This window comes from Lonchura striata, chromosome 10 (genome assembly GCF_050655825.1).
Source record: "Lonchura striata isolate lonStrDom1 chromosome 10, ASM5065582v1, whole genome shotgun sequence".
NCBI lineage: Eukaryota > Metazoa > Chordata > Aves > Passeriformes > Estrildidae > Lonchura > Lonchura striata.
Genome location: NC_140712.1, coordinates 11,321,749 through 11,336,442, shown reverse-complemented (window position 1 = coordinate 11,336,442; position 14,694 = coordinate 11,321,749). Strand labels below are relative to the sequence as shown.

At 35.2% G+C, this 14,694-nt stretch overlaps 1 protein-coding gene across 10 annotated transcripts in view; it reads left to right on the top strand.

The window, feature by feature from the left end:
- CGNL1 (cingulin like 1) overlaps positions 1 to 14,694 on the top strand; it is a 54,185-nt gene that overhangs the window by 32,168 nt on the left and 7,323 nt on the right. For all 10 annotated transcript variants that reach the window (XR_014957491.1, XM_085588221.1, XM_021532066.4 and 7 more), the window contains 6 exons: positions 3,652 to 3,858; positions 4,147 to 4,251; positions 7,489 to 7,641; positions 8,271 to 8,441; positions 9,534 to 9,695; positions 10,495 to 10,584. Coding sequence is in view for 9 of the 10 variants with exons in the window: in XM_085588221.1 (XP_085444347.1) it covers positions 3,652 to 3,858; positions 4,147 to 4,251; positions 7,489 to 7,641; positions 8,271 to 8,441; positions 9,534 to 9,695; positions 10,495 to 10,584 (888 nt within the window). In the remaining variant the exon portion in view is untranslated. The remainder of the gene's footprint in view (positions 1 to 3,651; positions 3,859 to 4,146; positions 4,252 to 7,488; positions 7,642 to 8,270; positions 8,442 to 9,533; positions 9,696 to 10,494; positions 10,585 to 14,694) is intronic.

Here is a 14,694-nt window from a genome sequence, read left to right as displayed (position 1 = left end):
TGCAGAGCAGAGCGAGCCATCCCTAATGACAATGTTAAATTGTACCTGTGGTGTGTACACGAGTAATCTGCCTGCTGGCTGTGGGGCACTGCGGGAGCACGCTGCCTGTGTGCAGGGGCTCCATTGGCAAAGGGCACAGCGATCCTTTTGTGCGTCAGCAGTGGCTGTGTATGGTGTCATGGCTGCTGGCCTGAGCCTTATGTAAGTGTTCAATATATGGACAGGGATCTCTCTCCACCAGGTTCTCCCCTAATGTTGCTACAAGGTCTGTCAGAATTGCATTTCAAAGTTTGTATGCTTTGTGTATACTCTCCAGTGATCCTTAGGCTTTTTGCTGTCGTGTTCATGTGTCTTCCCAACAGCAGGCCTGGAGGGGAGGTGGAAGGTAATGTGGGGTGCCAGAGAGGACTAACAATGGAGAATACAAGGCAAGAGTTGTGGAGACTTTTGATACCTTAACTTTCTGTGGAAATCTGCTATAGGATATGGCATACATTGCTAAAAGCTCTTATAATCCAGAAACTTCATTTGTGCCAGTGAAGAAGCTCTGCATGAAATTCTCAGTACTCTAGGGAAAAATAAATATAAGCTTTTTACTGTCTAAACTCAGCTGTGTAATTTGACTCCTGGAGAAATTATTCTGTGTGCTTTTTCTTATACAAGAAACATCTAAACTGTATTTGTATAGCTTGACTTTATTTAAACTTCACTATCAAATTGAAGATACTTTTGGATTGTTTTGTCTAGTATTATTCTGAACAATATCCTCAGAATGATCTTCCATGCCTTATGTGTATAGTACAGTTGTGAAAAGTAAACTGCTAAGATAGATACTTCTATGTTTCTTTTCAGTCTTGTCTGAAACAACTTGAAAAGATGTTGAAACAATGTATACAGTGAAACCACCTTGTAAAGAAAATTCCTTGTAGTCTCCCCAGATTATAAGAAAAGCATTCATTCTCCAGCTACAATACAGTGCAGTTCTCCATATATACCAAAAGAGTTTTCTACCATAGAAGTATGTGTGTGTCAAAGAAAGGAATTTTGTCCCTAACATGTTAGAGAATTTGCTTTGGTAGGTATAACCTTTATAATGATGCCAAGGTCATTTGAGACCTGTGAAGATCTGCTGGTTAAGTGCTGATCACTCAATCAGCTGGAACTTTAGCAAGGTTTATTTATATATCCAATTTATTTCCAAGATTTTAAATCAGGTTAATAAAGACAATACTTGCTTCTTTATGTTTCTCTACATTTTACATGTATTCACCTAACTTCTTGCTAATTTACTGAAATATATAGTGAAAAATGAGAGAAAATAATAGTTTAGTTTAATGTTTGGGTCTGTATCCTAAGATATATAGTACAAAAAGCAGGCTGGAGCAGATCTCTAGATATCATGGCATCAGTGTAATCTGAACTTAATTTTGAACCTTTTAGGTTAAATAACATATACGGATAGATAGTACTTCTGTGTTTATTTATGTATATGGACTGGGGGGGTGGGGGTGGTTGTTTGCTTTTGTGCATGTGTGCATCCACTTTTAAGTAAATACTGCTTCCTGTTGGGAAAGTAAAGCAAACCATGGTTGATGTAGTGCAATCTCCAGGTCTGATGTGGGTCTACTGCACTCCTCTCTTACTGTGCAGCCAGCCCCATGTAGGCAGTTGGATGAAAAAGAACAGACAAATCAACATTCCTTTCCCTCAACTCCCCAGCATGCCTCAGCTGCTTTCACTCGGCTCCAGAAAGGAGAAATGAGACTAAAAGAGCCACTGGTGGAGTGCTTGCTAATTAGTCAAACTTTGCTGCATGCAGAAAGCAAAAATTAAAGGAATATATAAATGCTATTGAAATTCCAGTATGTGAAATCTTAAAGCATTGACAGAGATTTATTTCAGAGCTTTTAACTAGTTGTGTATTTAGAAGAACAAGTTTTTTCAGGATTTTCAAAAGACCAGAACTTGTCAGCCTGCTTATGCTGCCAGTTTTTGTATAATAAGTTCATTGACCCTGTAGACAGTCTGAGTGTTTTCTGAGTTACTGCTTTATCTAATTTGCATGATTTTAAAGCTGCTGCTTGCTAGAAAACAGTCTAGTGAGGGCACTCTTTGTAAACACCCTTTTATATAACTTTGCTTACTCGTTCTGGGTAAGGAGAGAGGAAGATCAGGAGTGACAATCAAAAATAGTGTAAATGAAAAGTGATTTTCATGCTTTCATAAAATATTTCACAAAATAGTTTCTGAGTAGTTTGATAGGATTTCTTTTGTTTTCACCCAGATAAACACAATTTCACATGCAAAAAAATGTTATGCTTCAGTAATGAATGTGTAATTACTTATTGTTACCAGATAATGTAGAGGCCAACAGTATAAATGGACTTGAGAAGGATTAGAGAAATTAATGGATGATACATTCATGGAAAAAAAACAAGTGAGAGCTGGGAGTATATAATGATGAAAGGCTTGCCTCATAGTTGTTATTCTTGTTGCCTGTAAGCATCAGCCATGGCCATGAGAGAAAATCCTGGTCTAGATTGATGCCTATATTTGTTCTGATTTTCTTGCTGTTGTTTAAGCATCAGCCATGAGAGGGAATTCTGGCCTGGATTGATTCCTGTGTTTGTTCTGATGTTCTTGCTGTTGTTTAAGGTGTTGGTGTAGAGGACAGTGTGGCTGTACTTGGGAACCAGATCTTTTTACAGAGTATTGTTTTGTATCAGCCCCTGAATACCCAGAAACAAGAATCATCCTGGGTTCTTCTAAGTTCTTTGGAGCGGATGCTGAATGAGAAGTTAGTGAAGAGCAAAGATTAAATCTTCCTGCTCTTTAGATTTAAATGTTTATGAGTGCATACCTGGTCTGTGTTACAGGAGTGTAGATGGTATAATAATATAGACAGATCCTTCCACTCATGGTTTCCACAGTAAATGGTAGGGTGTTTTAGAGGGTAAGTGGTAAGGTCATGATTAGCTCTGAAAATTAACATGCTGCAGCCAGCTGCCCTGCAAAAAAAAGTCAAAAATCCAGTGCCAGAAGTTGTGATGCTTTGTTCATTATTATTATTTGTGTTTGTGCTATGTATTGAGTTTCTAGAAAAAAAGTGTATATTTTTGAATACAAATTGAACTCAATATTCAATACAAATTGAACCACCACTGTTTATTTAGTATGAAGATCTCTTTATATTATGTGTCATTTACTCTGCAGCCTCACCAGTGTGTTGCATGTTAGTGCTTGGAATCATCAGTGGTGTGAGGCTGCCTAAATTTTGTGTTGCTGTGGAAGACTCTTTTCATAAATATGTTCTTCCTTAAAGGTCCATATGGCTTTTTCTATCTGTTAAATTTTTTAGTTTACTTGAAATTACCTAACAATGGGATTTGGTAATGAAATATTTTAGTGTAATAAAGAGGAAGATGTTAAGGTGAACATATGAGATGACAAGCATGAGACTATTCAGGTATCATATATTACTTTATCTGTTCATACGCCCAAGGAGAAAAAAATGCTAAATATTAAAGTCTCTGTTGATATTTTAATGTTATATCCTAGCTGTATTTGCTGTGATGCCTTATGGAACTCCTGTTGGAAAACAGCATAAATTCTTCTTTTTTTTCTTAACATGACATAATTTGTTTTCACTAGAGTGCTGCTGTCCTTGCAAGTGAAAAAAATGCTGCACAAGAGAAGCAAAATAGTGTAGAAAATCAAGTCAAAGAGCTGATTGAGGAAAATAAACAATTGAAGAGAACACTTACTGAGCTAGAGAGTAAAATTGAGGAGCTGCACAAACAAATTGATAATATGAAAGGAGAAGAAAATTCATTGAAGGAAAAATTAAAGACATATGAGGTAAGTTAAGAAAAGCCCCTTAAGTAGTCTTCCTCTTTGCAATGTACTGACCAAGAGGAGGATGGACAATGCCATAGGAAAGGGTGAGGAAAACCAAGTTGTCAAGAATCAGTTTGCTGACATGTGTAGGAAAGATTTTCCCATCGAAAACCAGAGTAAAACCAAGTCACACCTTGGGACTGGGAAAATCAGCTACAGGCCAGAGTGAAAAGACTTAACAGCTCGGTTTACTTGCCAGATAAAAGACCTGGCCACTGTTTCTGAATGTATCAAATTGCATCATTGCAGAAAGAGAAGCAACAATTAGAAGAAGCTTTGAAACATGCTGAAATGGAGGGAAAAGAATTGTTAGTGTTAAAAGCAGCTTTGGAAAGCCAGCTAGAAGATATGCAGGTAAGAACAAGAAAAATTTGGATAATTTAAATTTTAAATTTTCTATTTACCTGAGTCACTATAGCTTTCTGTAGAGTTACATCTCATTCTTTTTGAAGTACACTTGGTTGTAAAGTTTAAACCTCTCTTCAGTGTTCAAATGTGTAATGAAACCATAGCATCAACAAATTCGAGTTGTTGAGTTTTTTTTTTTTCTATTTCTATGCATCTAGCAAAATTTTGGGGAAATGAACTGCCAAATAAGCTGCCTAAGGTTTCACAAATCTATTATCTTTAGTGATCATGCAACTTATGAAGGTATTTACATGTAAAAGAATAAAAAGCTGTACTTGAATATCAATAAAAATATTGTTAATGGACAAATCAGGACGTTTTCTTCTCTCATTTTATGTGCTTGCCTTATTTGCAAATGTTGTATGGAACTGGAATATTTAATCACCAAACCAGAGATTTTTAACATGTATCACTAGGATTTGCAGCCTCTTAAATTTGGAATGAAGTCCTCTTTCCACCTTGCTCCACCCAGTGTCCAGGAAGGGTTATGCTTTCTTCCAGATTAGCCCAGAAATTAAACGTGGAGAATGCATCTACTTCAGAGCAGTGGAGAGAGATGTTGGCAGTGTTGTGTATGAGTCAAGACTGGGTGATTCATATGGCATGAAAATTCAGATCTATTTATTAATGAGTGGAATGTGTATACATCTTGAAATTTCTTATTTACCTCATATTTTGTGTCTGCAAAAGCTACAAACCTTATTTTTCTTCCCTGTGATTCATCTTTTACATGAACCAAAGAAGGATTGATTTCAACAGTATCAGTTTAGAATTCTCTCAGTTTTGCTTCTAGAAGCTAAAGTTTCAAGGGGTTCTATCAAACAAATCAGACTCAAAAGTGAGGTACATGTAAATTGCTAGTGCCGCTTTTTTAATTGAATGGATGTTTTCCCCTGTTGTCTTCAACATAAATTTTGCATTTCTGTTCTGAACATCTAAAAAGGAAACTAGTCTCTAAGTGAATTAAAAGCCAAGGAAAGACTGTGTTAACCAGCATGTTCTCATGATTCAGTTAATTATGGTAAAAAGAAAAAATAATGACAGCAAGGAAATACTTCTATATCTTTAAAAGTGAATGTGCTTCAAGAATATAAGGTTTGAACAATATGGGTGAGTTTTGTTTCCACAAAATGATGTTTTTAAGCTGATGTTTCTCATAACTTCATGAATGTTTCCTCTGAGGCTTTTGGTCAGGCTTGATTTTTGGTGATTTTTTTTTTTTATGGTCTTTTTTTGTGTTTGTTTGTTTGTTCATTTTAAATCTGTTTACCTGCTCTCCCTCACTGATTCTCCTCGATTGCTTGTCTGTATCACTGATAGTCTGCACAATCACTGTAGGGGCACATTGCTCATCACTGGCTTGCATTTAGCACACTCCCCTAAGAACTCCCTTCTGTCACAGGCTGACTTGACCTTGCTGTGTAACATGGATCAATGCACCATACACATCTCCTGCATCTTGATTAGCTTTGGGTCAAGATGCTTGAAAAATGTGTTCTTTTTTTTCTTGTTTATGCATCCTTCAGGGCACTGTGCCAAATAATGCTGCCTCCAAGAAGGATCTCCAAATGAAAGAATTCTAGGGAAGGTGACAGCAGAGTTTGTCGTGATGTTTTATTCACAATTTATGTCTAAATTCTGGCACATTAAATTTAATCCTCTTTCTGATTCTACATTCTTGTCCACCGGATATGAGGACTAACAGACCTCAGGATGTAATCAGCAGGCCTTTTGTTTAGAACAATTCAGCCTTTCTGTCTTTAGAGTTGTTCTAATGAATAATGTTGTGCAGTAAGTTGATTTGGCCTTGTGTTACCATTGACAGTTTAGAAGACAAACTCTGGCACTGTAATAATGCGTATCTGAGTGGAAATGTAATTCCTGACTATCCCATCTTGCTTTTTTACATAATACAAATTACTTGTAATGGTATCTAGTATAAGAAAGACAATACCAATAGAACTGTAACACTTACTGGAAACAGCCAAGTCTGTTCCTCCTCCATTCTGGATTTCTAGTCAGAAAAGTTAAAGCTGGTATGCACTTAATTGTAATAGACAGTTTACCTTAGTGCTTTCATCTAAAATCATCCTCTGTATTGAAATTTTGTTTATGGATGCACAAGTGAAGAGTATTTTTGTAGCATTTTGTGCTGTGTTCTAACCTCTGTTTTAGGGTAGCCACCTCTGTGTAGAGCAGTGTTTCAGGAAATGAAATACATTTCAACATTTTTGTACCATTGAGAAGGGAAATTACCTAATTATTATGCCCTTTAACCATATCATATATGGTACTGTGAGATCTTAAAAACTAATAATTATACCAACATTATGGATGGCAGCATCAAGTAATCTGTGCTTTTTAAATGAAACAATCAGAACATGGGGTCCTTTCAATGGGTGGAAAAACAGGAAGTTTATCTTTTCATTGTGGTAGATAATGGCAGGCTTCTAGAATTAGCATTGCAGAGCATTATAAATTGAAATACATTCTTAATTTAAAGTTATCATCTGAGATGAATTACTGATTTTGTAAAGAACATTCAACTAGTATTGTTTGGAAAAAATAGAGAAATATCAGAATAATCTTTTAGGTTAGTATGAAAACAAATTACTCCTTTTCATTTCCCCCATTTTGTTCTCTTTTCATATAATAACACTTTAGCTTCTTCACAAAGTAATTAATTGCCACTAAAGATTGGCTTTAAATTGGCAACTGACAGACTGTTTGCCTGACTTGCAGTTACACTGTGACAGGCCAGCCAATTCCACTGAAAAGTGCTCAAGGATTTTTGTACATGGAGGGCACTCAAATTAGAGATTATACTTAAATTGGCCATTGAAGCTGTCATATAAGGCATCCAGATTTCAAATACTGAAATACAGTACAGTGTACTGAGCAGGCAGACACTGAGGAAACTGCAGCCTTTGGATAATTGGTAGCAACATTCCCACTGCATCATGGTTTTATTACTTGAATTAAGAAAAGAGGTATAAATGGACATTCAGTTGTTTCTAGCATGATATATCAGTGCTTGTCCTATACTAGCTAGCAAACTGTAAAACCTGAAATTTGTCTTAATTTTACAACAGCTGTTGGTATTACTGAGAGAAGTAACATACCTTTAAGGCACTAGAAAAGATGGTCTACATTTAATGATATGTATTTTTTAATCTACTGCAGGAGAACATCCGTTGCATTTTACAGGAACGACAGCAGTTAAGTCAGCAATTAAAAGATGAAACTCAACAGAAGGAGCAATTAAAGCAGATAAAGAATGAAATGGAGAATGAGCGATTGCAACTGAACAAGACTGTTGAGAAGTTACAGGAGGAGGTATGAGTTCATGCCCAAAGAGGCTGCAGGGATCTATATTTACCAGATAGAAGTAATTGAATGGGCAAATTGTAAAGAATTATATATTTTTAAATGAGTTAAAAAAAAAAAAATGAAAAGTTTACTATTATTTTCTTTAACCTAGAGGCTCTTATTAAAAGCTTTCAGGGCTGGAACAATGATTGGAACCCCACTCTTGTAAAATGGCATTGTAAACCAGTTCTGTACAAACCAGATCCCATATATGAGTTCAGTTCTCATGTACAGTACAGTGATATTTCAGAGTTTTACAGCTGATTCTCAAAATTTCTGCATCAGATTTATTGTGCTATCTGTGTGTAAACTGTACAGACAACACTGACATACTAAAGTGTGACTGTGCAGTTCATTGTGTCACTCAGCTGGAAGAACTGCTGACAGACAAAAAGAATAGACTTGCCACACATGCTATTAGAAGCTAACTTGACTCTTTTGTGTTTTCCCACTTCTGTGTAGAAACTAATTTATTTGAGAACGTTTGATAAATTTTCTGTTTGAAAATACTGAGCTGAATACTGAAGCTGGAGGAAAAAAACCCATTTGTTTTATTAAGCACAGCAGAACCTTTTATATATGTTCTTTTTGCCCAGATGTCTGAAATGGTGGAGATCTCAAGAACATCAACTCTGGAGCTTCAGAGCCAGCTTGATGAATACAAGGAGAAAAACCGCAGGGAATGTGTAGATCTGCAGAGGCAATTAAAGGAGAAAAACATTGAGGTAGAAAAATCACGCCTGATGAACATAAGAATGCAAGATGAGGTAATGACTCATAAGTTCAGTGAGAAATTCTCAACTTTGACCTAGAATTCAGTGCAGGTAGTTTTCAAGATAATGAATGTTTGCTATCATGCTTTTGTACTCTAATGTACATCAGGAGAGGCTGATCTCAGCATGCTTTTGAGTTTGATTTTCCACGGTGGTGATCAGCATGTTATTTCTGCGGGGGAAATGGGGGTTCCTGTTTAGGACAAATAAATGCAGTGTTTGTCATTTGACAAGGATTCCATTGATGATCTCCTCCTCTTTAATGCCTGCTACTGAAGGAGTTGAGAAATTAGAAGTATTCTTGATACCGCCAGTTATTTAGGAAAAACAAGCAAACATACAAACATACATTCTCCTCTTCTTTCATATGAGCCAAGGTGCAGCTTTAAATGATAAAGGTTTCTGTGCAACCAAGAATCAACCAGTCTTGAGTGTCTGCTTCATAGTATGTAAATTTTTCCATAAAGACAATCCTGTCTTATAAAAATCTGCATATACCTGTTTTCCAGTTGAAAAAATGTTGAGAACACATTGGTCACAGATGTTTTCTCTGCATGGAATATTTTAGTAGTAGGATTTCTCCAGTTTAGAACTCTTACATTGTCCTCTCCCCTTAGAAAACTTGTTTCAAATTAAATTCAAAAGAACAACAATAGAAGAAAGAATAGTTCCTGTATATTGTTGTGTCTTCCTTCTATATTTATTCCATTCTCCAGGGATGGAGAGCCTTTGTAAGGGGATGAACACTCATGATGAAAAATTAAAGATAAAACATTGATTTTGAGAACATAGTTCTTGAGTTGAATGGAGTTGTATGTAGATACCTACACTAATACATACATCAAATATGTAAATGTATCTTTACACAACTATGTTTGCAGTTATCACATTAAAGGTCATAATCCAAGTTTATTTTCTTGGTGCCATCTTGTGGATAAAACAAAAATTACTGTGAAAAGTCGGTAACTCAGTGGAATTCCTGTCATGCTTCCAGATCTGTCATGTTTGCAGGGAGCCCCCTTGCTGCCATCCCTTGTTTATAGGAAGTACAGTGTCAAGTGTATTCCCATGATCTTGTCGCTTCAGATGCGTCTGATGGAAGAAAACCTGAGGGACCACCAGAGAGCCCAGGATGAGGCAATAACAAAAACTCAGTTACTGGAACAGACTGTGAAAAGCTTGGAGTATGAACTGGAAGCCAAAAATCACTTAAAAGATGATCGGGCAAGACAAATCAAACTAATGGAGGTAAAAAACATTCTTAAGGGTTTGTTTCTTTTTAGAAGAGATGAAAATAAGTTTTTTTCACATGGATTCTGCTTGGAAGGAATCAAAATAGCTTCATGTTTTTGAAAATCCTTGTAGTATTACTGCAGGAATTAATGTAGTATATTTTAAAGGTAATTTGTTAGCATATCTATTGTAACATTATATGTTCTAAATTAGAATTTTCTCTCATACTTTTAATTAACTTCTTTTTAATTAATTTTGTTTAGAGCTTATCATACAAATTTGCACAATTTTCATTTATAGGTCCATCATTCAGAACTTCAAAAATATTTAGTAGTGTAAGTTTTGTTTAGCCTTTGATATCAGTTTGTTTCAGGAGTCTGAATAACATTGTGACTCTAACTTCTTACAGGGTTCATAACTGTTCAGTTTAACTAGGCTGTCATTTGACTTTCATAAACATTTCTATGTCATTGTACTCAGATAAAAAGAAATTTGTCTTCCAAATGTATAATGTAATCCAGATAGTCAAAAAAGTTTCTAGAAACATATAGAATTTATCTTATATTCTTGAAATTGTTGAGAGTGATTTAAAAAAAGGAAACAAAATTTTTATATTACTTCTGCCAAACAAATTCACTCTAAAGGCTTATCTACCTGCCACCTCTTTTGCTGTGTGTTTTAAGAGGCATTTCAGCTTCCAAGCTTAGTCTCTCAGACACTTTGGGTTCTTGAAGTTTAATGAGGAATGCCCTGATAGCAATCTGAAGAGGATGGAAAGTAGTATGTTGAGGTTGCTTTTCGTTGTTTCACTTAGGACAAGTTGTCTCACTTGGAACTTGAGCTTGATGAAGAAAAGAATAATTCGGATTTGTTGTCTGAGAGAATCAGCAGGTGCAGAGAACAGGTACTTGAATAAATTTTCCAGCTTTTGTTTAATGATTCTATGAAAAATTGTTATTAGGATCACAATCAATATTGATCAAATAAATAATGATTTGCAATATGATTTATATGCAGAGCATGTAAATCCAGGAAACCCAAGGTTCACAAACATGATGAAATATGTTCCCTTCACATCATCACAGACCATTTTTTTCCTGTTTCTCTAACTGGAAAACAGACACAGAATGTATATAAAGACTGAAGAACAGTAAGCCTGTTGTGAAGTCTCTTATATTGAAATTTTAATAATACTGAAAAGTAATTCAGCATAATAGACTCTTAAGCTTTAGGAAATTGTGGGATTATTTAATGAAATCAGCTGAACCAAGAATGCTAGCCAGTTTCAATGGAGAGAAAGATTTATTTTCTTTACAAGTGTAAAAGCTGATTAAGATATATCAAAGGCAAGACAATTGGAAAGTATTTTCCTCATAAAAACGTCAGTCTTTTGTTCCAGAAGTGTAATATAAGTTGATAGCCCAGAAAGAGGGGAAGAAGTATTTATTAGTGAGGTTGTGTCTCATGGGTCAGAAAATGTAAAGATAAAGTAATACTTGCCAAGCTAAGTGACACTTATCACAGTAACTCAAACAAGTAACAAAAAGGTTTTTATCTGTGTAAGTAGAGGGAAGAAGTTGTGGAGACTGTAGGATGAGGCTTCAGTCAAGATAAAAAGTAATCAAAGTATGCCCTGTCTTCACTAAAGCCTGTGAATGTGCAGGTGGGGGGAATTGGAGTGACTGTATCAGAAGTGAGACCATCCAGTTGGAAATAACCAAGTCTTAGCAGAATTAGGAATTAATTGGTTTGAAGGCAGAGGCCTTAATAATGTTATTCAAGATTTCTGAAAGAACTGACATAAGAAATTATAGGTCCTACAACAAAGATTTATAATAAACTAGTAAAGTAGAGTATAGGGCCTAATTACTGTAAAAGTAGCCAGACATCCATGAGTAGTCAGGATCATGCAAATGTTGTAATAGTTCATGGAAAGAAATACAGTGATATGGCTGTCTTGGCATATCATGGCCTAGATAATGTTCTTAGTCTTATTTTTGCTTTCTGAAAGATGTGAAACTGATGCGTAACTCCTTACAGCACATCTGCTGCTGTAAGTCTCCATATAGTACTACAGCTCATAGTAATTTCCTAGAAGCTCAGGGGACAATTGGCTTTGAGGTACCCACAATAATCTGTTCTGTTCTCATTTCTCTTTCTCCAAAAAAAAAAAAAACAAAAAAAAAAACCAAAAAAACTACCGGCATTCTTTTGAATAGCTGTAGCTTCTGAGGGAGAATGGAAAGTAAAATCATAGTTTCTGTGTCTTTTCAATGAAATTGTGTGTTCCACTGAGACAGCTGGAAAGTTTAAAGTGAGGTAGAGCTCAGCTTTCTCTCATGCATCCTTGAAGCACCAAGGCACCATTACTTCTTTGTTTCAACTCAGCCTACTGAAATTCTATTTGATTGTAATAAAGACTTTCTGCTATTGTTCCATTGATATTGTTCAGTCTCAGAGTCAGTGGGTGAAATAGAATATAAAGGACCTATAATAATGTGGGGGTCATGCTGTTGTTAAATCAGGAAGCCTTTAATACTGGAGTCTGTGCCTGTGTTGTAAACCTGGGATAAAAGTACTTTTCTTTAGTCATAGCTGCCATGGAAGTTAATTTGCTAACTGAATGGAAACCTAAAATACAGTTTGGTGACTAAAATGTTACATAATGGGTAAAAGACGTTTATTTTGAGGTCTGGAATTTCTCATTTCACACATGAGTTATAAAGATTGCTTTGTTTTGATTTTATGCCAGAATGACTAAGTAGTCAAATAATTACTAAGAGTATTTCAGGGTCTGCTAAGCGTTTATAATGACATGAGAAATTATAATGGATTTATTTTGGTAGTATTTGTATTCCTCTACATTTTTAAAACTATTATAAATATGCTATTTTAACACACCTATTATGAACTATAATACTGAAATTTCTAGTAAAAACAAATTTAAACAACTGGTTCTATTTTATATAAAGCTGAATGGTTGAACACACATTCACAAGAATAATAGTTCACATTTCACCTGCCATGAAATGTTATTCTTTTTTAATTCGAACACCCTTTTGAATCTGAATGGCTTCATGACACACTGTTCTCATCTCCTTTTGCCTTGTTCTAAGAAATACCACAGCAGAGTGGAAACAGAAAAAAATGTTAGGGAAAAGTGGGTCAAATCCTATTAGTTTTTAAATGTATTAGCAACTCTAGAAAGACCAAAATGCTCAAACCACACTAACACAGACACAAATGGAAAGCTGGAGCACTCAGCTGCTAAAGAGTCCCCTGGGCAGGGACAACTGAAGTTATATTTTAATAAATTATTTTTTTTCCTGTGAACAAGTGAAATGGAGTATCTCTTGTCATACTTACTTCACAAACATATTTGAAAAATCCTCACAATACCCTCACCAATTCTTGTGTTCTGTGAAAATGCAAGTAAGAGTCTATTGATTTCAGAGTTGTTTCCAATAAGGGTGGAAAATGGACTTACTAGTTTTCATGGCAATTTTAGAATAAATAGATAAGGATAAAATTGCACTGACCTGCATAATCTGCTTCCTTTTGGTAGAGTGTTCCCTGTGGAGAGCTGTATACCTGCTCTTTAGCTGGCATTGGCTGTGGGTAGCAAAGAAATGAAAATCTGGATATGAAGGTTGTTTTTCAGTTTTGAAGCATCAAATAGAATGTTTAGCTTTAGCTTTCTTCTTGAATAATCATTGGGATTTTTGGTCACATACTTGGAAATTGTCTAATGCATATATTATATATATGTGTATATATATATATATATATATATATATATATATATACAAAACTTAGGAATTAACAAGAAACATAGACTGTGAACCTGTGAGATGATGAATACTGATGGCATTTAAATTATTGTTAGAAATCAGATTGCTTTCACTATATTGAACTCAACAGCTACTTTCAACTCTAATGCTGGCACAAAATGATAAAACTTTGTAAAATCTGATACAGTTCCTTTTTTCAATTCTTTCTTGTTAGCATTCTTTAAATCCAGCTGTGATAAGTGTTGCCTTAAGCTGCAGAAATAGTTTATTCTTTTAACACAGTTACAATATATTAGACATAGGAAGGGTAGAACATGGAACATGAGTCCCACGTGGTACATACACAGAAGATGGCCATGGAATTGGTACATCTTACTGCTGTGAAATAAGTGGAACTTCAAGCACATTTTGGCAGATAACTGCTTTTCTCCTTTGTGCATGTTAATTTTGTGTTTACTGTTGAAAAACACAAGAAGATAAAACAGTTTATGTCTCCTCCAGCAAGAATTCTATCTGCTGCCCTTTTCTTCTAACAAGCTCTTGTATGTATTTGCACATAGCTTAATGATCCCAATCAGATACAGATATTTTTCTCTCTCCCACTACCTTTCTGTGAGGTTACTTTTACCAATAGGTGTCCAACAACAGTAGCAGTCATCTTGGAAATAGAATAATTGTCCTCTAAATAATTACTTAGTTTAATCTTGGGAAGGCTGCACAAATTTGTTACAGCCTCTGAGCACAGTAAGAGCACAGTGGAACCCCAGAGTGGTCCATTAAGCAAGTTCCTACATAAAACAAAACCTTTTTCTTTAGTTAACAGCTACATTTTTAATTAGTCATTCATTTTACTACAAATTTAGCTGTATTTTTTCCTGTGTCTATCTTGCTAAAGCAATTACAGGAGAACAAAGTCTACTTTTTAAATATATTTAATTAATAAATACAGCTATTGTACACATGTGATTCTAATTTGTGTCTATAAAGTAATACTTTATAATATTTTACTATATAACATACAAAACTTTGTTATTATTAGGCTCCCATGTGACAATAAGAGCTTTTAAGAAATTACCCAGCTGTTGAGAACACAGCCACGTGCTGCCATAGGTATTCTAGGAGCTGTTATGACCTTAGTTTTCAGGAATGCTTTCTACTCTTCTGTCCCCATCCTGTGACATAACATATGCAATTGCATGTGTTGCTGCCATTATTTGTATTAA